At 43.6% G+C, this 21,828-nt stretch overlaps 1 protein-coding gene across 2 annotated transcripts in view; it reads left to right on the top strand.

Annotated features, from left to right (window-relative positions):
• The window catches only part of NEDD9 (neural precursor cell expressed, developmentally down-regulated 9), a 185,987-nt gene that overhangs the window by 136,395 nt on the left and 27,764 nt on the right, over positions 1 to 21,828 (top strand). For both annotated transcript variants that reach the window (XM_038584173.1, XM_038584172.1), the window contains one exon: positions 18,143 to 18,589. In XM_038584173.1, the coding sequence (XP_038440101.1) occupies positions 18,143 to 18,589 (447 nt within the window). The remainder of the gene's footprint in view (positions 1 to 18,142; positions 18,590 to 21,828) is intronic.

Below are 21,828 nucleotides of genomic sequence, written 5' to 3'. Positions count from 1 at the left end.
CTTGGCAAAAGGATGATAACTTGCTCGCAATATTCCTGTTCTGTTTAAGGCACCCCCATCTAACCAGGCAAGCAGCTTCCAGAGACATTGTACTTGGAAGCACATTGCAGGCAATTGGGTGTGACTTCTAGAATAGACATGAGACAAAATGCTTTTAAACAAACATGCTATTATTAAAATGACGGTTGGCAAGGTGTCTATGCTCTTGGACTGACAATTTGTATTACCTGTCTGACCATCAGGATTGTGCTAGCTGGGGGCTACGTTGCTTCCTTTCCGAATTATGTAGTTTCTGGCCCATCCTTTTTTAATGTGTGGTTGTAAATACTCGGTTCTGGCTAATAGTCACTGGCTAACCTCAGTGATAAATCTTTTATTCAAAAGCTATAAATCTCGTTCAAAAGCTCTAAAGCAAAATGCCCAAAGTCTTTATTATAATGCATGAGTTATGGTTCTCCTTGGAAAGGTTACAACCGTCTGAAGATACACACATCAGTTATCCCTGTACTTTCCATTAGTAGTAGTAGTATTATTCCACTATTTCTCCAGAGGAAAGAGCAGAGGAATGGATAATCCTGAAGATTCTTAATACTTTTGATTTTAGGATACAACCAGCAACAGATCCTTCTACCTGGCAGGAAAGTTCCCGTTCTTGAAGGGGCTCACTCAGTATTTCCACAGTCCCTTGTTTAGAACAGTGGTTGGTCCAGAGATTCCTGAGCCTGCAGTGATTCTTTGCCCCTCCAGTCCCTACTGCTGAATGCCTGTAGTCTTATAATAAACAGCTTGTGGGGCCCGGGCGGTGGGGGGGGGGGGGGGGGATACATTCATATGTTTATGATTGGAAAGTTTAAGTGCCTGAAATCAATGCTGAGTACCACGATCTAGAAAGCGACAGGAGTCACAAAGTCTAAAGTCACTTTTATTCAGTGACCTCATCGTGTTTTGTTTTACTCTTATGGAGAGAAAACGTCATGGCAACTGACAAAATAAATTGCAATTGGTGTGCACGGAAAAAACCCTCCTCTTTGCTGGGTCTTACCAGTGTCAAACACCCTGCCAGGTGGTGTACATATATGGTTGTTATTAGCTCATGGGCACCTTCACCAGAAAAAAAAAAAAAAAAAAAAACAACAACTGATTTCTGACTGCCCAAATGCTAGATTACACCTTATGGTGGCTATAAAATAGACTAGTAGCTGAAGCAACCTACTGTCCTTGTTTTATAAAGTCTGTTTTCTCTCCAGTGAATAATGGACAACTCTATTGCGGGAGATGATTTTGTCATTTTAAGTAGAAGAGATGATGAGGAGGTAGAGGGATGATAAATGCTATTAAGAGTTACCGTGATAACACAGGATGGTCTTATTTAACACTTCCAGAATCTCTATGAGGTGGGTGTTATTATTCACTCATTTTTAAATGTGGAAATTGTGGCACAGAGAGGCTCAGTGATTTATCCAAAGCCACACAGCAGACAAGTGGTGGAGCTATTAACTGAACCAAAGCGATCTGGCTTCTAGAACTTGTGACTTTAAACCACTATAAAAGAAAGAATCATCTGTGACCTCCCTAAAATGCCCTGTGTGACTGGTGGTTTTGTCCTCCAGGGAGTTGAAAACTATTTCATCTCCAGTATTCCTGCAGAATAGATGCCTTTTTTTTTTTTTTTTTTTTAGATATAACTTGACAAAGCGAAGTCTTAACACACGTTTGGCAGTTATTTGTTTCATTTGAGCCCCTTCGGTAGTAAAACCAGATAATTATTAGATTGTAAAACCCTGGAGTCAGGAATTATCTTTTAAATACTGTGTTGCTCTACACACTATAAATGTAGCACAGTCAGACTTCTGTTTACCAGGAGAGATTTATAATTCAGCCGTTATAAGAATTTTTTTTTTAAAACCAGATTATCTGGTTTGGCTACTTTAGGAACCATAACCAGAGGACAACCAAACCCACACTCATTCTGCACTCCTCCAGGGCTCCAGGCCAGCCAGCCATGTATTTATAATAATCTTGAGAACTGTGGAATACGAGCTGTTACTTACGAACTTTTTTGGTGAGCACACATCGCATCTAGCTTTATTTCATTTTATGGTTTTTGTTGTTGTTCGTGGAAAGGCTGCAGTTTCATATGAACTTTATGTTCCATTTCTCTTAAAAGTCTTCAGTCTTCGGTTCTGGGAGAGTAGACAGTAAATCACGGGTCCTGCATGTATTAAGAGTTGTCCATGAGCTCTTCTGAATATACAAAGCGCATCCTGAAGTCGGGGCGTTGGATGGTGGGGGGCACTGGGCCTCAGTGGCAGTGGCTTGCCCAGGGAGGGCTCCCCTTCTGAGGGTCGAGAGGCAGGCTGCCAGGAGGGCGATGGAAGCATCCGTGCACAGCTGTGTTGAGCCAAGACCCAAGACCGACCCCGCCCACTTTGTGCAGGCCCAGGCCTGGTCAGAGCCCAGCCGGCACTGCCTGTCTGATCTCTAATAACTGAGCAGCTTTTGTGGCTTTGCCAAATTTCAGAACTCTGTGTGCCTACCCTGAAATTCTAAATTATGTATCTAGTCTACCATTCAACAAATTCTTTTTTTTTTTCCATCGAAGTATGGTGGACAACAAATGCATGCTTGAAAGTTCTGAGCGAAGAGAAAGTCGAGGTGGGATGTACAATACAAGTAAGAAAACTGACCTCTGAAAGGCAGATCCCTGTGTTCTGGCTGGATGTGGGCAAACAAAGTGTGTACTGTTCAAAGCCTTTGACGGGACTTTGAAAATACTTTCATTTTTTTTTTTGAGCTACATTGAGAAAAAAATGAGCAAGGGTCTTCAGCCTCAGCAACACAGTCACCTGTGACTTAATACAATTCCCAGTTCCTTCCTTGCTTTGACACTTGGGCTTTGAATTCTATATTCTCTTGTAAGTGATTTGTTGAGCTCAATCCAATCTAGAGACTCCTGTCCCCCGTGCTCCTTTGTAAATCTTCCATGAGAGCTATGAATTCAAAAGCACTGAAAGATGTTTTAATATTAACTCAGTTGTTTAAGGATGGTTGTATTTATTGGGCAAACCCATTTTGAGAGCTAAATGACTTACCCACTGCAGACAGGAAAGGCTTTGGAGAACTGGAGGTGCTCAAACGATAGGAAATGGAGCAAGTTGTGCAGTGTGGACGTACCAAGAACTCCCTTAGCATCCTTTCCTTACTGTAATATACATCATTCCTTTTCTCAGAATTCATCAATGGCTTCCTGTCTGCGCTCCTACCCCCCCCCCCCAGACCTCTAAAGACACTTCCTCTCAACTTTTTCCCCTTTGCAAATTCCCTCCCCCTTTTGTGCCCTCATGACCTTATCGTCTCTCATTTGTTCATTCAAGCTATCCTTATGCAGGCCTGATACCAGACTTGCGTACAGCTCAGCCTTCTCTGCCCCACGTAGGCATGACGTCCTTAAAGCACATCCTGAACCCCCAACCTCTCTCTTCTCTTTTGACTCTGCCGTGGGACATCTCGGTCTCTCCCTGTTCCCACTCATTTGCCCCCCGTCTCTCTGTGCCTAACCTACTTGCTTATATTGTCACTTCCCACAGGCCAGGTCTCCTCATCCACCCACTCTATAAAACGATCAAAAGCCTACACCTTTGTCTCCTCGACTGACCTCTAATCCCTGTGACAGCCTTCATGTTTTCCACCCCTGCCCTGCTCTGTTAGCACTGCCTTACTTATTAACCCCTGCCAATCGAGTCACTCTCTAAAGGATGCCTATAACTCACATCGATCTCCCAGTCGGGCCATCCAGTTTTAAGTAAGCTGCACTGAAAATGAGAGACCACCCTTTATTTGTGTGTAAAGGTAGACTGTTGGACAAGTCCTTGAATCAAAAAGTGTGATCTGGGATCTGTTAGAGCCTTGAGGGTGCACAGCCTTGATCCTATATGTTCTTGTGGCAGATACAAGCTAGTGTGGGCTCTGTAGAAAGGCATTTCTGTTTCTTGGGACTTACTGCTCTATAGAGCCTCAGGCAAGGTAGGCTCTCTGAGCCTCAGTTTTCTTATCTGTAAAATAGGGATAATAACTATCTCAGACTATTGTTCTAAGGCCTAAACAGGATAATACATGGATATAAAGTACTTACCATGGCTCCTGGCATATAGTACCCAGATAATGCTAGTCAGCTTCAGCTCTCTTTGCATCGATAGGTGTTGAAAGGATAGTGTGGACGCAAGACTTGGTGACAGGATTATATCAAAATCCCAGTTACTAGGTTAAGATGGCTGAGTATTTTTAGTGTTCTATGGGCCTGGATGTGTGGTATGGAAATGCAGATGCCAGACAACAGGGGTTTACCAGTGAGCTATGTGCCCTCTTACTAATATATTTGGTATCTTCATTGTTATTAATAAGATCTGATATTCCTGAAACTACAGGACCTTGCTCATAGTCAACACTCAACAAATATTGAATTGAATGTTGAATGACATAAAATACTTATACAAGTAGCCATTAAAAAGAGGTGGGTGGGGTTTGTTTTTGTTTCTGTTTTGCCACTAAAAAGAGTCTTAATACTGTATGGCGTAGTGGAAGGGACTTGGGTTTTGTCGCAGATACAACTTTGGCTACTTCACGCTCTATTTCCTTATTTATAACATGGAAGTAATAATACCGATCTTATCAGATAGTGGTAAGGATATAATTTATGAAAATCATTAGTTTTTAGCACCCAGGCATATAAAAATGGCAGCTATTATATGATGCATCATAAGACATATAACGTATAGATACAGAAGCATTATATAGATAAAAATTTAAGAGGAAGCATTTGCTAGACTTGCTTCTCCAAAACAAAAATACTAGTGAGGACAAGAGAAAGTCATCAGTGTCCAAAATCGAAGGTAAAACTTGAAGGAGGTGATTTGGGGGGTAGGGAAGTTCAGAGGAAATTATATCTCTTATCCGATTACTGGAGATGTAACGTAAGAGGTCTTGGTGATCTATCGTTAGATCATTTTAGGGTTAGAAAGAAACCTAAACAAATTGGTTTGTGATGCCAGCCACTGAGCCCCGTGACATTACTCCACAGTAACATACAGATTTAATTACCAAGCCTCCTTGCCAAGATACAGAAGAAGGACCCCTGAGAAGAAATGCTATATTTCCAAGGTAAAGTGCAGAGAATAGCTGCTGGTTTCCTAGGTGATGGATGATTGCAAAGAATATGGGCATGGAAGAGGACTCCCTCCCAAGAAAACCCCCCCTGTTTATACTCCATCAATGGCACCCCCCCCCATCTTATTTACTTAGAGCATACCAGTCACCCCCCTGCAGTCATTCCTACTGGTTAATGAGGACGATGCACGCCTGGGGAACATTACAGCTCGGCTGCAAACGACTATCTTCCCAAAGAATCTTCATTTTAAGAGAAATGGCCTTGCTGATGACCCCTGCCACCGTCCACCAGATAGAGTGAATCTTTTAGGAGGTAGCTCTAGTAGACCATGAGATCCAGGTGAATTGAGGCATATGCTTTGAGGAAGATGGAACAGGCATTCCAGAAAATATGCTGAGTTGTGACAGTGTGTGACAGTGATTTTTTCATGTCTGAACGGGGGCTGGGGCAGCTGATCATGGAGATACTAAAATTGCCAGTCAAGTGTCTTCACATAATCTGCCTGTTTTCAAATACCTCCTCCCCAACCCTGAATGGTGCTAAATAGTGTTTTAGGAAGCGATTCAGGAACCTTATTCAAAGGTGGGGTCCATCCCCATGGAGGGAGGTGTCTCATCTCTCATGGTGTGTATGATGCAAATGAGAATTCCTCCCAATATTTCTAATATGTCAAGGTCATACTTACATCACCAGAAATAAAGACTGAGCCACCATGAATACATAAAAGTGCAAGCATTGCACAAAAATGTTTGATAGGATCTTTTGAATTGAAGTTTAATTCCTTTCTTTAGTCTGTATGTGTGTGTGTGTGTGTGTGTGTAAGTATGTGTATAAGTGTGTTTCGGGGGGAGTTATTTGGGAGGCTCAATAGAAAGCTGTAGCAACCAAAATGTACATAAGGTTAAGATTTAAACCAGATCTTTCTATTTATTAAAGCAATATGTATTTAGACAGAATGATGTGCCCTTCATATTTTTTCGATTTTTTTTTTTTTTTTAGCTATGTGGTAACCATATGCTCCTTTATGAATTAGCCTTAATCTCATTGATTTGTAGTAGTCAGTTCATTATTGTTAACTTAGCACCTCACTCCCACAGGGTATGTGGCTAACTCAGGACTCATCTAGGCTTCTCTGTCACCAAGCCCTGTGCTCTACTAAAAGAATGAGCTGGAATTCACTGCCCTCCCCTTCAGCAGCCAATAACCATAACACCGGGAAGCCAGGAAAGTCGACTTCTAGACACTCCGGCCTTTTTGGTGTTCAGTCTTTAGCGTCTAGCAGGACATGTCAGTAACCTGTTGGTGAATTTTTTTTTTGTTTTCTGGGTTACCAATCATTTGTGGTTTGAGTCTGAGTTTGGCAGGAAATGGGTTAGTGGACCAGCAGTATTGCATTTCTATCACAACAGCATTGGCATAGCAAAATTGTGAAGACCTCTCTCCCTTGAATGGTCCAGTCAGCTCAACAGCACTCTTTCTCTTAACCCCACTCACTGGGAAGCTAGGCTTCTAGACAATCCCACAAAGGCCCAGATGGCCTTGAAATATATCTCATTTCCTAATAAAAATCATCTTGTCGATCAGAGACTTTTATCAATACCTATCTTTCTTTTCTCCCGAATCCTAAAGTCAACCAAGGCAGACCCATTAGCAAGATACATACTTGCATGCCTATCATTTATTTTTAGCTTAAAAAATAAGTAAATAATTTCTGTGGATACGCATCCATGTTTCCCAACCCAACAATAGAACATATGGTCTGATAAACGGATACTTAAAACTGGGACTCTTAAAAAGTTCAGGAACACATGGCCACTCTAGACAGTCAACATAAGCTGCTCCAAAGATCAACTGTGGAAGGCATTATCCTTTTTCCGTTGTGTCAGCCTTTTGACAGGTAATTATCTAAGAAGTGCTTTTTTTAAAAGTGAATTCAGGTAAAATTTTCATATAAAGTCATAAATAATATTTACTTGTAAGTTCTTGGGGGCGCCTGAGTGGCTCAGTGGGTTAAGCGTCTGCCTTTGGCTCAGGTCATGATCACAGTGTCCTGGGATCAAGCCCTGCATTGGGTTCCCTGCTCAGTGGGGAGTCTGCTCATCCCTCTCCCTCTGCTTGCTGCTCCCACTGCTTGTGCGCTTCCTCTCTCTCTCTCTCTCTCTCATAATTAAATAAGTAAAATTTTAAAAAAATAAATAATTAGTTGTTACTTTTCTTTCTCCTTGCAGAAATAGGCATCTCTAGAGATGAAGGAAAGGCCTTGTTTTGAAATAAGGGCTTGTGCAGAGAACACCTGAGAGCGTGAAGCGGTGAGGGAGGTTGTATTTCAATTGTTCCTGCTTTAAACTCGGTGGGGCGGCTCTGTGCCTCATGGCCTGCAGCGGCTGCATCAAGCCTCCTGCCTCCCTTATTAAGATCTTAATTACAGACACAGCTTACTTCATGGCTGCAGGGAAAGAATTTAGTTTCTCTGAACTGTGTCTGTTTTTTGGTGTGGCAGGTGTAATCATGATGAGATCATTTCTGGTTTGTTTTCTTTTCCTGAAGGAATTTTTTTTTCCAAGGGAGGGGGAGTACAGTTCTTAAGGCACAATTTCATGAGCTCATAATAGTGCAGTAATAATGACTGTGCTTTGATTTTATAGAGACCCTTTCTTCTGAAGAAATCAGACTGTTCTGCATATATAATTTCATGACTTCTCATAATATTATAAAGAACGTGTTCATTATCCCCATTTTGCAGGTGGAGAAACAGAGGCACAAAAGGATTTCTTTGCCATTAATCTTACAATATGAGGACTGAGGCTAGATCCCATTAATTCAGCGAGTGTCCATTCCTCTCTCCAGGGTTCTCCACTCAGCACGGAGGACTTTTAGAGCTGATCTTTTCTTTCTTTTTTCTTTTTTTCTTTTTTTTCTTTTTTTAATGATGGAAGACTGGCCTGTGCTTTGCAGGATGTCTAACAGCATCTGGCCTCTACCCACCGGCTGCCAGCAATACGCATGCATGTAACGTGACAACCAAAAATGTTTCCAAACTTTGCCAAGTCCCCAAATCGCCCCTAGTTAAGAATCACTGGTCTAATCTCCCCTATTTCTTTTTTGGTTAAATAAAAAATTGCCTCATTGGTTCCATGTGACAGAAGCACAAAAATACAACCATAGAGCTGTTGGCCATAATTGTACCATACTGATGTGTACTACATGTCACAAGTCCTCAGCAAGAGGAAACTTCCTCTTACGTATATAGCCCCAATGTGTTCAAATGAATGCCACAAAGTACTAAGAAGCATGAGGTCGCAGGCCACCTGTAAAACCATCAGACTGTTTCTAAGGCAACCTTAGTTCTCTGAAGCCTTCTTCTGTCGTGTGTGTGCTCATGTACGTGCACTTGTGTGCATGTGTAATGGACCTATACTATTTTATATCAACATATAAAATAATGGAACATGCATTAGAGTGGAACTTTGAAGAAATCCATTTAATTCTTATAGACTGGTATAGAATACATACATGTAGGAGCTTGTCTCTGTCTCTCTACCCTACCTAGCCACTGAACAACTTCATTTAGAGGTTCTCTTCTGTTCCTTGTGCTCCTGCCATGTTTCCTCCCTCTTCTAGCTGAGAAGCTACAGCATCTGAAGCTTCTTTCTTGAGATCTGTCTGCAGGTGCCAGGCTGCTGGCATATGGTTGTAGAAACCCTTTCAGCCAATGGTGTGTTTTGAAAAACTCAAGTAAAGTGGGATAATAACAATCAGACAGCAAGCCTAGGTGACGTCTGAAAGACTGTGGGGGGCAACCAAGGTATGTCAGCTGGGTCTGGCTGGGGGGCAGGCCGAGGTTGCTAGTGTGTGTACGTACTGGTGTTGATGGGTGTAGATATTACTTCGTACCTTGAGAGCTGCATACCTTGATGCAGGAAGAGAAGATATGCAAGAATGTAAAAACATAGGAAGATCTTTCCCTTCCTTCAAATACTTTATTAGATGTTATAACTTTCGGGTTTTGACTTTTGAGAAATGATGCTGTTTTTGGAAATAAACTGTAATATAGTGGGCTGGCGTCTCCTACTCCTTCATAACTTAATTCTCATTTCACTTCCCTGAGTACCTGGATGTTGGAGGGATTTGTCTAGACAGGCAGATAGATGTGATCCAGTGCCAACACTGTCATGTTGGCTGAAATCCAGTTGGTTGTTTCATTGTTAATAAAACCTATCTTTTGGGTGAGTGGGTGTCAGGCCTTCATCATTATATGGCGCCTGTCAGATTTATCTAGGGACAGAACCCTGAAAAGAGTTTGTGCCTGCCCCATGGTTTTGATCTTTTGCCAACACACTATACTTAAATCTATCAAAACCAGGCAACCCAGGACAAATGCTTATAAATTCCAAGGCTTAATAGCAACAGTACTAAATTCTAAGACGGAGAGGTTCTCAGGAAGCACATCCTGGTCCAGTGGAAAAAATCCTAGATTAAGAGGGGAACCAGATGCTAGTTCTGGCTCTGCTGCTAATCTAATAGATGACCCTCAGGGCTGTAAAACAAGATTGGGTTAGAATGATCTCTAGAATCCCTTCTTAGTCTAAAACGCTAGTCTAATTGGTTTTGGTCAAGCTATAGGTGACCACTGGTTCTAATACATAGAAACCATGGTGTTCTTCTGCCTTCTTTAAGACCCTCAGGAGGTGCTTTAAAAAATCTCAAAGACCACAGAGGAGTGGAAGATTGAACTCCTGAAGGACCATCAGACTTGTTAGGAAATGCTACCTTCTCACTACTGTCAGGATTCAAATTCATTCTCCACAACTGGCCAAGAAATAATAGAAGTTGACTATGACGTCACACACACATGCACGCGTGCCTCCCTAACAACCCCTTTTGTATTTTTTTTTTAGATGAAACAAAGGATTTGCTCTAGGCTTTTGTTGGTTTCATGGTAAACAGATCTCATCGTATGGATGTTCTTATCCTGCATCAAGCTTAAATCAAGGGAGAATAGGTGGCATTAACTCTAATGCAGAGAAGGAAGGAAAGCCAGCATTTTGAAGGAACACTTATTTAACCTCACATCCATGCTGTCCATATGAGATGACCAAATCTGGCCAGATGGAAGATTCTTTCAGATGTCCTAATACTCAAATTGGCCAAGAGCCTCAGCTCTTCTCACCCACTCCCAATAGGTATTGATACTCTGGCACATGAACCACCAAAATAATTCAGGGTTCTAAATGATGCCTCATCAAACAGGGATAGGCCAATAATGGAAGATATGTTAAGATTCCCAAATCTCAGTGCCTTGGGTTGACCACACACAGGGTACAGCCTCACAGTGCCTGTCAGGGCTGCTGTGTGTCAGAGTACCTTTGGGAGACAAGTGCCTAATGCAAAATTTCTTAAAGCATCTTCCATTTAGAAATGCTCAAAAGAGAATACAATGGGTAAAGTTCACAAGGCTAGAAAATCTAAGAAAAAGTCTGGACTTGGGGCAGAGTGAATGGATATGAATATTAAGAAGGTCCAAGATACTCTTGTAAGCTTTGTGACCACCATAGGGGTTGAGAAACACTTTCCAATAAATGAAAATCATTGGCTGAAGTGTGGTCTTGGTGCCAGAGAAATCTTTGTGGCACACATTGGACACCCCTCACAGGATATCAGAAGTATGACTAGGGAAGTTCTCCTGCTGCCTTTCCATGGCTAGTTCAGATCACCTAAAGATTACTGAGAAAAAAAAACCCTGGAAATGATATGTATTCTATCTTCTGACTCCTGAACTTTCTTCAAAACCTCACGTCCCCTACTTAATATAACCTCCAGAGGATTTAACTCTAAAAATTCAACAGTCCAAGCATCCAATGAAAAGACCCAGGTGTAGACCCAGTATTCCAAGAACAAAAATCCAGACACTTGTAGATATTCATGTTTTCTGATTCTTACCTTCCTTGCGGAAATCCCACATTTCCCTATAACCTAAAGGTGATGGTGGGGTGAAGCCAAAGTGGTTTGATTACCCTCAGACCAAAGCTGATTGTTTGTCAGCAGGCACGAAAGCCTTTTTTTCTCTTCCCCAGTGTGTCCTGAGACTGACCTTCGTGATGCTCATTCCTTAGCTACTTCCTTTAGGAGTAATTTCCTCGATAATAGCCATTTCCTTCTTTACTGTGTCTTTTTCTCAGGATCTGTCCACTGTGTGTGCGTGTGTGTATGCATGTGTGCATGCACGCGAGTGCATGTACCCCACCAGAGTTCAGGGCAGTTGGGTACAGGCAAGTCATGTGGTTGAGAATGTGGCAGTCCCAAGGTCTTGGCAGAGCTCCTCCATGATAAATATAGAATGAAGTAAAAATAATAAGAGGAAGTCGGGCCTTTGATGATGCTATCAATCCTGGTGGGGTGACACATCAGCCATTGTGTCTCATTTCTCTTCAAAGACCAGCATGAATGGTCATGGAAATTATACGTCACACCTCTCTGTATTTGGAATAGCATAGAGTTTCCCTGGCAGTGGGAGTAATAAGCTTTCTTGACATTGGCAGGGAAGAGTGGGTGACGGTGTGGAAGCTGTCATATGACCTAGAGCTCTCTGCACCCAGTGATCTGGCTAGTTGTATGGTATTTGATTCCCACTCCTCAGCATAGCTGAACCCGGAAGAGCAGAACCCAACATCTTGGCAAGGCATGAATGGTGCCCAGTTACCTGCTGCCGGATGGAGGGAGAGAAAACTCTTCCAGGGATGATTATATTTAATCTGGCTGGGACAGTCAGCTCCTCCTAGCCTTCCTGTTTGCTCAGTGGTTGTGGACACCAGATTCAAGCTCCCCATCTGCGTCATTATCCTGTTTAATAGAGAGGGGCGGGCACTTTCCTGCTTGCCATCTCCCACATTCTCTGGCTGTGAGGTCTGGCCATGCCATTTATCTTTCTGGTTCCGTTAGCTGATCTTCCCATGTCCATCTGAAAACTTTTACCAAATATCTTGCTGACGTCTCTAGAAAACAATTTCAAATCACCTTCTCTGTAGAGAGCCAGGAAATCAGAGTCCAGAATCCATTGTAAATTAGCAAACATATAATGATGCGCATTTTGCTTCAGACGCTGGAAAGTTCTGGAAATGCGTAAGGACTAGGCCAGCCTCCCTGAACTTCAGGAATTCACGGTCTTGAAAGGGATATTACAAGTCACACTGTAAGAAATACTATTCCAGGGGCAGCCCGGGTGGCTCAGCGGTTTAGTGCCGCTGTCGGCTCAGGGCGTGATCCTGGAGACCTGGGATCGAGTCCCACGTCGGGCTCCCTGCATGGAGCCTGCTTCTCCCTCTGCCTGTGTCTCTGCCTCTCTCTCTGTGTCTCTCATGAATAAATAAATAAAATCTTAAAAAAAATAAATAAATACTATTCTAGAGAACTGGAAGGGGAAAGCATCAGATAGGATTGGAAAGATAACTCTTCTGGGTAGGGGGAGGATAGATTTTGAGGTGCGAGAAAGTGAATGCAGGAAAACCAGTTGAGAAGCAATTGTCAGCCTCCCAATACCAGGTTGTTGAAGGTCTGAACTAGGAGAGGCAGTGAAGAGGAAGACGGGGGCCAAGCTGATCGGCTTCCAGATTGTGAAGAGACTCAGCAAACCTCCAAGGCTCCTATCTTGGGCAGCTGCATGTGTGCTCTTAACTATGAGAGAGAAAGCAGGAGAAAGGGCGTTTTGCACTTGTTGAGTTAGAGGTGAGGATACCTATTAGCCAGTTGGAGATTTGGGACGGGAGTGCAGAAGTGTCTAGGCTGGAGCTATGGATCTGTTATCTGGGTGGGGTGGGTTTTTTTTTTCCTTTTTTGAGTTTTTATTTAAATTCTAGTTAGTTAATATACAGTGTAATATTAGTTTCAGGTGTAGAGTTTAGTGATTCAGCACTTCCATACATCACTTAGTGCTCATCACAACAAGTGCCCTCCTTCATCCCTATCACCCATTTTACCCATCCCTCCTCTCACCTCCCCTCTGGTGACCATCAGTTTGCTCTCTTGGGTTAAGAGTCTGTTTCTTGGTTTGCCTCTCTCTATTTCCTCCACTATGTTCATCTGTTTTGTTTCTTAAATTCCACATATTAGGGAAATCATATGGTATTTATCTTTCTCTGACTCATCTTGCTTAGTATAATATGCTCGAGCTCCATCCATGTTGTTGCAAATGGCAAGATTTCATTCTTTTTGATAGCTGAGTAATACTCCATTGTGTATATAGATATAGATAGATATAGATATAGATATAGATAATCTACCACATATATATGTTTTATATACCACATCTTCTTTATCCATTTATCATCAGTGGATGAACATTTGGGCTCTTTCCATAATTTGCCTATGGTAGATAATGTAGCTATAAACATCAGAGCACATGTATCTCTACTTATGAAACCAATAATACATGATATATTAATTAATTGAATTTAAATACAATTTAAATACAATTTTAAAAATAATACCAATTTGAAGGGTTATCTGTGTGTTTCAATACCATTGGTACGGATGAGGTTTCCTCTAGAGACTGAGCATGTAAAGAAGAGCAAAGAACGAAGGAGGGGTCCCTTTTGAAACATGATTAGTCCATGAAGAAGAAGGTAGATAGATGAGTGGTCATGAGAACAGAGGGAAGAAACCAGAAGTGGAATCATGGAAGCCAAACGAGAGCTTCAAGAAAGACTGGGGTGGGAATCGATGCTAGAGGCTGCTGTTATTAGGGTTCCCTCAATAGGATTTATAACTCTAAATGCTGATTTCCAATCCTTTTTTTTTTTTTTTTTTTTTTTGATTTCCAATCCTAATTAGAACCACAGCTTTGGTAGCTGTGCATTTGCATTTGACTTTGTTAAAAGTGTCCCCATTCCGGAGTTGGAGACCAGAGACCTGAATTTGTGTCCCAGTTCTGTGACCTTCTTGCCAGGTGGCTTGGCAAATCATTAACATCTTGAGCCTCGTTTGTTCTCATTTGTAAGGTGAAGGAGCTGGAGTGTAATTGTTTGAAGTTCCTTAGGCTTTCAACTTCTGTGCCCCAACTGTTCTGGCACTTAGCCAAGCCCTAGCTACATTTCTAACTGCCACCCTCCCGAGGCTAACCATCCAACTGGCGATAGAATGACATAGCTCTCTTATCTCTCCTGGATTTGTTTCTGTGTTGACCTTTCCTGCCCTAGAGATAAATATCCTGGGGTGGGTGGGAGAAAGAGGAGATCTTGAATAGACAAACTGCCTCTCCTGGGTTTTTCTAAGATGTTCAGATAATCACCCTTCTGACTTGGTGGCTTTAAGGCATCACACTTCCCACCCTGAATGAGAAGGTCCCTCCACCTTCTTTCTACCCAGACAATTAACCCTTGATCTGCCTATAAAGTAGGTGCACTTTTGACTGAGACGGTTTGTGTTCTGGCTGACGTTCATTTTGCTGTTATCTTCTCAAATGAACTCTAGCCCCCAAAGCACCAAGTGTTTTCAGAAGCCAAGCTCCTCACCCAGTTTTTTCCCCCACTTTCTGATAGCTTGGACTCTGCTGGAATCTGAAGAGATATATCCATAATTCATTCAGTAATAATCAGAGCAGTGATAATAATAATATTTTGTCTCGGTCTCTTGAGGCCAGTCGATAGCTTCATATTTGCTGTTTATAAGCAAATATTCCACAAGGGGTTGCAGTGACCATGACTCGTTATTAATTCAGAGAAATACTGCAAGATACAGTTCTCCTGATATGTAATTGAAAGCAAGAGAAATATCAGCTGTGTATAAATATATGGATATATATATATATATATAAATTCTAGCATAACTAACCCAACCCTTGTTGAGCACTGACAGGAGGCTGAGTGAGGAGGGAGCCCAAGGCCAAAATGCCATCCAGCAAACTAAATAAATTGTCACAATAGCTTCCTGAGCCCTCCAGCAGTGTTAAGGTACTTGAGTTGGATTAACTCAGCTCATCCTCACAGCAAACCCATGAAGTAGGCGCCATAGGTACTGTTACCCTCACTCCCATTTTACAGATGAGGAAGTTAAGGCACAAAGGGAAATAATCTATTTATTCTATAGATACGACAAGAATTGTCATTTTCAGAACTTCCCTATATAATGGAGTTGAGCCCAGTTGGGAAGACATTGTGTAGTTGAGCTAAGCTGGCTTAGAGTTCTAGAAAGAGATCTGAACCAAGAGACCATAGTTCTGTTCTCATCTCTGACACCAAAATTGTGGCTTTGAGCAAAAGATAAGCTGGCCTCCCCAGACCTGTTTCTTTATCTATAAAACAGAGAGGTTGGGTCCAGTTCTCTAAAGGTCTCTGGAACTGCATGCATGTAACCTTCCATATGGGAGAGTAATGGGTGTGTGTAGACTATGTGTAGATGCTGACTCTCTGGAGCTTGCACCAATATTAAGTAACTCACTCCTGTTCAGCCAAGGCTGTAAATATCTGTCATTATGTGAGGTGTCAGGCTAGCACTGGGGGGTGCATGCCACCAATGGTCATGCTAAACTCTCTTCCTAAATCCTCTCATTTCTCAGGGCAGCAGGGGACTGATGGGGAGTCATGGACAACCAGTCAGGAGGACTCACCCAGGGTTTCTCTGTTAGCGAGGACAACAGTCTCTGAAAGTTTTCCCAGAGAACCAGGTCTTGAGGCACATCTGAAACATTAGCATGCTGCTAACCAGGTGGTGGGAAGGTCACTGGGATGGGAGACAAAGAACATCCAGAACAACTCTCACATGGGGATTTCTATCTGCCTCTAATCAAGCACGGCCCAGCGCTCCAGTGCTTGGAGTCCCATGGCAGTGACCCAACTCCACATGCCTTGAGCTTATTTATGCTGATTAGGTCCATAGTCCCTTGCCTTTCTGCTGTTTTCTGTTTCTTTGCTTTCTTTGTAGCCCCTACAGTCGTCCAGCGACCCACCCCCAGCTTCCATAGAACGGATCCTGACTCTCTTACTTCTGATTTCATCTCGAGGCTTTCTTACCAGCCATTCCCAATCATGGTATGGGCCCCAGCAAAAGGGATAGAGACCATAGTGCTCAACTCTCTCCCTCCTCTATCATCACAATACAACTCTTCTTGAGTGGAGTGATCTCCATCAGATTATTTTGGTACAAAGGCCCAGAACCTTGTCGTCCGTAACTGACTTTTCTTTTAAGTTACAGAACACTCAAGAGATGGAAGAAGAGAAACAGATTTTAGGATTATGACACATTCTTAAGTGGTTCCTCAAGACAGGATAGTATGCTGCATGATTTTATCTTTGTGTATGTGAGTTTCTGTTAGGAAAAAATCCCAAAGCTTCCTAGCATATAAATACTAAGTAAAACTTTCACTCAGAACACAAATCCCTCAGTTTCCCATGAGCTTCCCTGTCTACATTGCAGACTTCTTGGATCCCCAAACTGTAACCAATAAGAACTTCAGCCTTATTCTTCAAAAGCATCATCTGGGTACTGACCTCTTTTTTATTAGGTTAAGTAGTAACACTAAGAGGATTAACAGTAAAAGTAGGACCTCCTCCCAGGTACTGATGAGAAGGGAACTGCTTACATAATGCAGCCCCCAACCCCAACCCCCACTCCAGAGGGGAGACCCAGCACACAGCACAAGACTGTGGTTATGGGGCATAGTACAGGGGGAGATGATTAATGTATGTCAGTTCTAAAGGAATGAGAAGCACGGGGCTGGAAGATCAAGTCCACGTTTCTAGAGAAGCAAACAGGGGGCAGAAGTCCAAACAACAACTGCCAAAAATTCCACGAATATGTAAAGTCCCAAACATGTTCCACCCAATAGGCAGTCCCTCCTCCCACAAATGATCAGCATCCCGGTGACTCAGGTGCATCCAGACACTTTCGTGAAGCACCGAAGAGATCACTTTTAGTTTTCCAAGTGCCTGTGATGAATTTACAGCGTCCCGGCTCCTCTGTGTGCTGGGAAGGAGCAGGCATGTGGTGATGGCTGCCATCGTACCGCGAAACATGACTAACGCCAAGAAATGAAGTCTTCGGAGCCTTTGAAAGGCGTCCAAGAATGTCAGCACATACCGCTTGCCCACTCTCTGCTGAATGCCTACTTGGGCTGTCTGCTTAGTACTGAATGTGCCAGACAGGCCTTCATACAAAGGGGGAGAGTGTTTGGGGCCCCTGAAAGGGGGAGGCAGAGCCTTTCTGATGTGAATGGAGAGATTCAAGAAGTGGGGGGAAGAGGTGGCAGGGGGCGGGGGGGGGGGGCTTCAGGAAAGGTATGAATAAAAGACCAAAAAAGGAAAGAGGTGGCATCTACCTACACGCAGTAAACTCTTCGTAGCCCCCTGCCATCAACTCTGAAGAGAGACTACTGTCACCCTGTGCTCCATGCTTGGTTGTCATGCAAAGAGCACTTGCTTGTGGATTCCCCCTGTATCCACAACTTGATCGACTGGGAATAAGAATTTGGAAGGCCTGCCAAGGCATACATAAGTCGACTTTTGTTTCCACTTTAACACCAAATATAAACGCCATGTGTACCATTTGTCATTTGGGATTGTCTTTGACTCCTCCTGCCTCCGATATATGAAAAGATTGAGAAATGTCTGCTGTGGCACATCTGAATATCTTGGAATGTCTTATTCTTCGAGCTGGCTTGAGGAAAGGAAGAAAAGTGTTCTGTATAGTGAACTCTTTAACAGTGCTACTCGTAACTCCTTGGCACGGCATCCCCTGCTAGAGGGAAGAACTCTTGTGGTGTTCAGAGCTTCGCCGAGGAGGCAGTCTGACGTCACTGGTGGCAGGCACAGTACGGACGTATCTGTGTTTTGTCTGCGTCCATCTGTTTTTCTCCTTACAGGCTATTGTTCACATTTGTTCTTCTCCCCCTTCCAGGAAGTGTGCTTCTCCAGAAGAGCACGGGCTTTAGGTGTTTAAAGGACTGAGCTAGCATTCTAACACCATTTCCCTCTGTTCTCTTCTTCCTAGAATCTTATGGCAAGGGCCTTATACGACAATGTCCCAGAGTGTGCTGAGGAATTGGCCTTTCGCAAGGGAGATATTCTGACTGTCATAGAGCAGAACACAGGAGGACTGGAAGGATGGTGGCTCTGCTCCTTACATGGTCGACAAGGCATCGTCCCAGGCAACCGGGTGAAGCTTCTGATTGGCCCCATTCAAGAGACCCCCTCCGGTCAGGACCAGCCTACTTCAGGACTAATGCATCAGACCTTTGGCCAACAGAAGCTCTATCAAGTGCCAAACCCACACAGTGCCCCTCGAGATACGATCTACCAAGTTCCACCTTCCTACCAACATCAGGGAATTTACCAGGTCCCCACTAGCCATGGTATCCAGGAACAAGACGTGTATCAAGTACCACCATCAGTGCAGAGAAGCATTGGGGCGGCTAATGGTCCCCACTTAAGCAAAAAGGTGAGTGAGTGACCAAGATTTCTGTTCCTACTTATTTGTTTCCATTGTACTCAGAGCAATAGAAATGTTCTCAGAACAAGAACTTAAAACTTTCGAGAGGTAAATATATCTTCTAAAGAGTAAGTATAACTAAATACTTGACCTTGAGCATTAGTTTTGCATCATTTTTCCATTCATTGGTCAGCAAAACTTTGTTCCCATGTCATTAGAAGTTCTTGTGTCATTCCAGATCAAACTGGATCATTAAGTTTTTTCCGTCTTTCTGATAGACCTGCTTTTAGACCTAGGTTGTTCTAGACTCAGAAATAGTTTCCCGTCTTTTCTCTTTCCTCCTTGAGTGGTACAAAGCACCAAATTTACACAAATACAATGATGCAGAAAGGACTGTCTTCTCATCAAAAGCTGAATCGTGTCCGCATTGAACTGGCTGCACAAAGAACCCACCAGAGAGCAAAGAAGCTGTTAGTGGGTCATGCCAACCAACTTGTTCTGCAGAGTTGTTAGTTTCAAGGTTGACCCATTTAAAATAATACATGGGAGGGAGGAGCAAGATGGCGGAAGAGTAGGGTCTCCAAATCACCTGTCTCCACCAAACTACCTAGAAAACCTTCAAATTATCCTGAAAATCTATGAATTCGGCCTGAGATTTAAAGAGAGACCAGCTGGAATGCTACAGTGAGAAGAGTTCGCGCATCTATCAAGGTAGGAAGACGGGGAAAAAGAAATAAAGGAACAAAAGGCCTCCAAGGGGGAGGGGCCCCGCGAGGAGCCGGGCTGAGGCCGGGGCGAGTGTCCCCAGGACAGGAGAGCCCCGTCCCGGAGGAGCAGGAGCTGCACCGACCTTCCCGGGCGGAAAGGGGCTCGCGGGGAGTTGGAGCAGGACCCAGGAGGGCGGGGATGCCCTCGGGCTCCCGGGGACAGTAACAGCAACTGCGCGCCCAGGAGAGTGCGCCGAGCTCCCTAAGGGCTGCAGCGCGCACGGCGGGACCCGGCGGGACCCGGAGCAGCTGAAGGGGCTCGGGCGGCGGCTCCGCGGAGGGGGCTGCGCGGCCCCGGGAGCAGCTCGGAGGGGCTCGGGCAGAGGAAGAGGCTCCGTGCGGAGGGGGCTGCGCGGCCCGGGAGCGCGAATCCACCAGCGCAGGCTCCGGAGCACAGGGCGCCGGGACACAGCCCAGGATCCCGCCTCCCCCGGGACAGGCAGAGGCCGGGAGGGCCCAGGACAGCAAGGACGCTCCTGCCCCAGCTGAGCAGATCAGCGGCCCCGCCCCGGAGCCTCCAGGCCCTGCAGACGGAGTTCCTGCCGGAGCTGAATCCAGGTTTCCAGAGCTGCCCCGCCACTGGGGCTGTTCCTCCTGCGGCCTCACGGGGTAAACAACCCCCACTGAGCCCTGCACCAGGCAGGGGCACAGCAGCTCCCCCAACTGCTAACACCTGAAAATCAGCACAACAGGCCCCTCCCCCAGAACACCAGCTAGACGGACAACTTCCAGGAGAAGCCAAGGGACTTAAAGTACACAGAATCAGAAGATACTCCCCGGTGGTTCTTTTTTTGTTTGTTTGTTTTTGTTTTTGTTTTTGTTTGTGTTTTATTTTGCTTTTTGATTTGTATCCTTCCCCCACCCCCTTTTTTTCTCCTTTCTTTTTCTTTCTCTTTTTCTTCCCTTTTTTTTTTTTCGTTTTTTTTTTCTTTTTCTTCCCTTTTTTTTCTCTTTCTCTTTTCTTTCCTTCTTTCTCTCCTCTCTTTTTCTCTTTTTCCCAATACAACTTGCTTTTGGCCACTCTGCACTGAGCAAAATGACTAGAAGGAAAACCTCACCTCAAAAGAAAGAATCAGAAACAGTCCTCTCTCCCACAGAGTTACAAAATCTGGATTACAATTCAATGTCAGAAAGCCAATTCAGAAGCACTATTATACAGCTACTGGTGGCTCTAGAAAAAAGTATAAAGGACTCAAGAGACTTCATGACTGCAGAATTTAGAGCTAATCAGGCAGAAATTAAAAACCAATTGAATGAGATGCAATCCAAACTAGAAGTCCTAACGACGAGGGTTAACGAGGTGGAAGAACGAGTGAGTGACCTAGAAGACAAGTTGATAGCAAAGAGGGAAACTGAGGAAAAAAGAGACAAACAATTAAAAGACCATGAAGATAGATTAAGGGAAATAAACGACAGCCTGAGAAAGAAAAACCTACGTTTAATTGGGGTTCCCGAGGGCGCCGAAAGGGACAGAGGGCCAGAATATGTATTTGAACAAATTCTAGCTGAAAACTTTCCTAATCTGGGAAGGGAAACAGGCATTCAGATCCAGGAAATAGAGAGATCCCCCCCTAAAATCAATAAAAACCGTTCAACACCTCGACATTTAATTGTGAAGCTTGCAAATTCCAAAGATAAAGAGAAGATCCTTAAAGCAGCAAGAGACAAGAAATCCCTGACTTTTATGGGGAGGAGTATTAGGGTAACAGCAGACCTCTCCACAGAGACCTGGCAGGCCAGAAAGGGCTGGCAGGATATATTCAGGGTCCTAAATGAGAAGAACATGCAACCAAGAATACTTTATCCAGCAAGGCTCTCATTCAAAATGGAAGGAGAGATAAAGAGCTTCCAAGACAGGCAGCAACTAAAAGAATATGTGACCTCTAAACCAGCTCTGCAAGAAATTTTAAGGGGGCCTCTTAAAATTCCCCTTTAAAATAATACATGGATACTAGTGAATTTAGAAAGGAGCCATCCTCTTGTCGTTCAACTAATTCCTATAATAATGCTGGAGCCAGTGGGTGAAAATAGTAGAGCTGGAATACTTAGGAAACCATCATGGTAAAAAAAAAATTTTTTTTAAAAGGAAGGATCTCTTCAGCACTTTATGTAATTCCAGATGCCACAACAATTTGACATAAATAGAAGTCTGTTTGTTGAATTAATTTTAAGCATTTCATATATATATACATTTATTTTTAAAAGAGTTTATTATTTTTTAAAGATTTTATTTTTATTAATTCATGAGAGACACAGAGAGAGAGGCAAAGATATAGGCAGAGGGAGAAGCAGGCTTCCTACAGGGACCCTAATGTAGGACTCGATCCCAGGACCCCAAGATCACGACCTGAGCCAAAGGCAGATGCTCAACATTGAGCCACCCAGGTGCCCTTGTTTATTTTTTTTAAGTAATCTCTATACCCAACCTGGGGGCTCGAACTCACAACCCCAGGATCAAGAGTCACATGGTCATGGGATGAG

The sequence above is a fragment of the Canis lupus genome, chromosome 35, assembly GCF_011100685.1.
Source record: "Canis lupus familiaris isolate Mischka breed German Shepherd chromosome 35, alternate assembly UU_Cfam_GSD_1.0, whole genome shotgun sequence".
NCBI classification, from domain to species: domain Eukaryota; kingdom Metazoa; phylum Chordata; class Mammalia; order Carnivora; family Canidae; genus Canis; species Canis lupus.
This window is presented reverse-complemented; position numbering and strand designations above follow the sequence as displayed.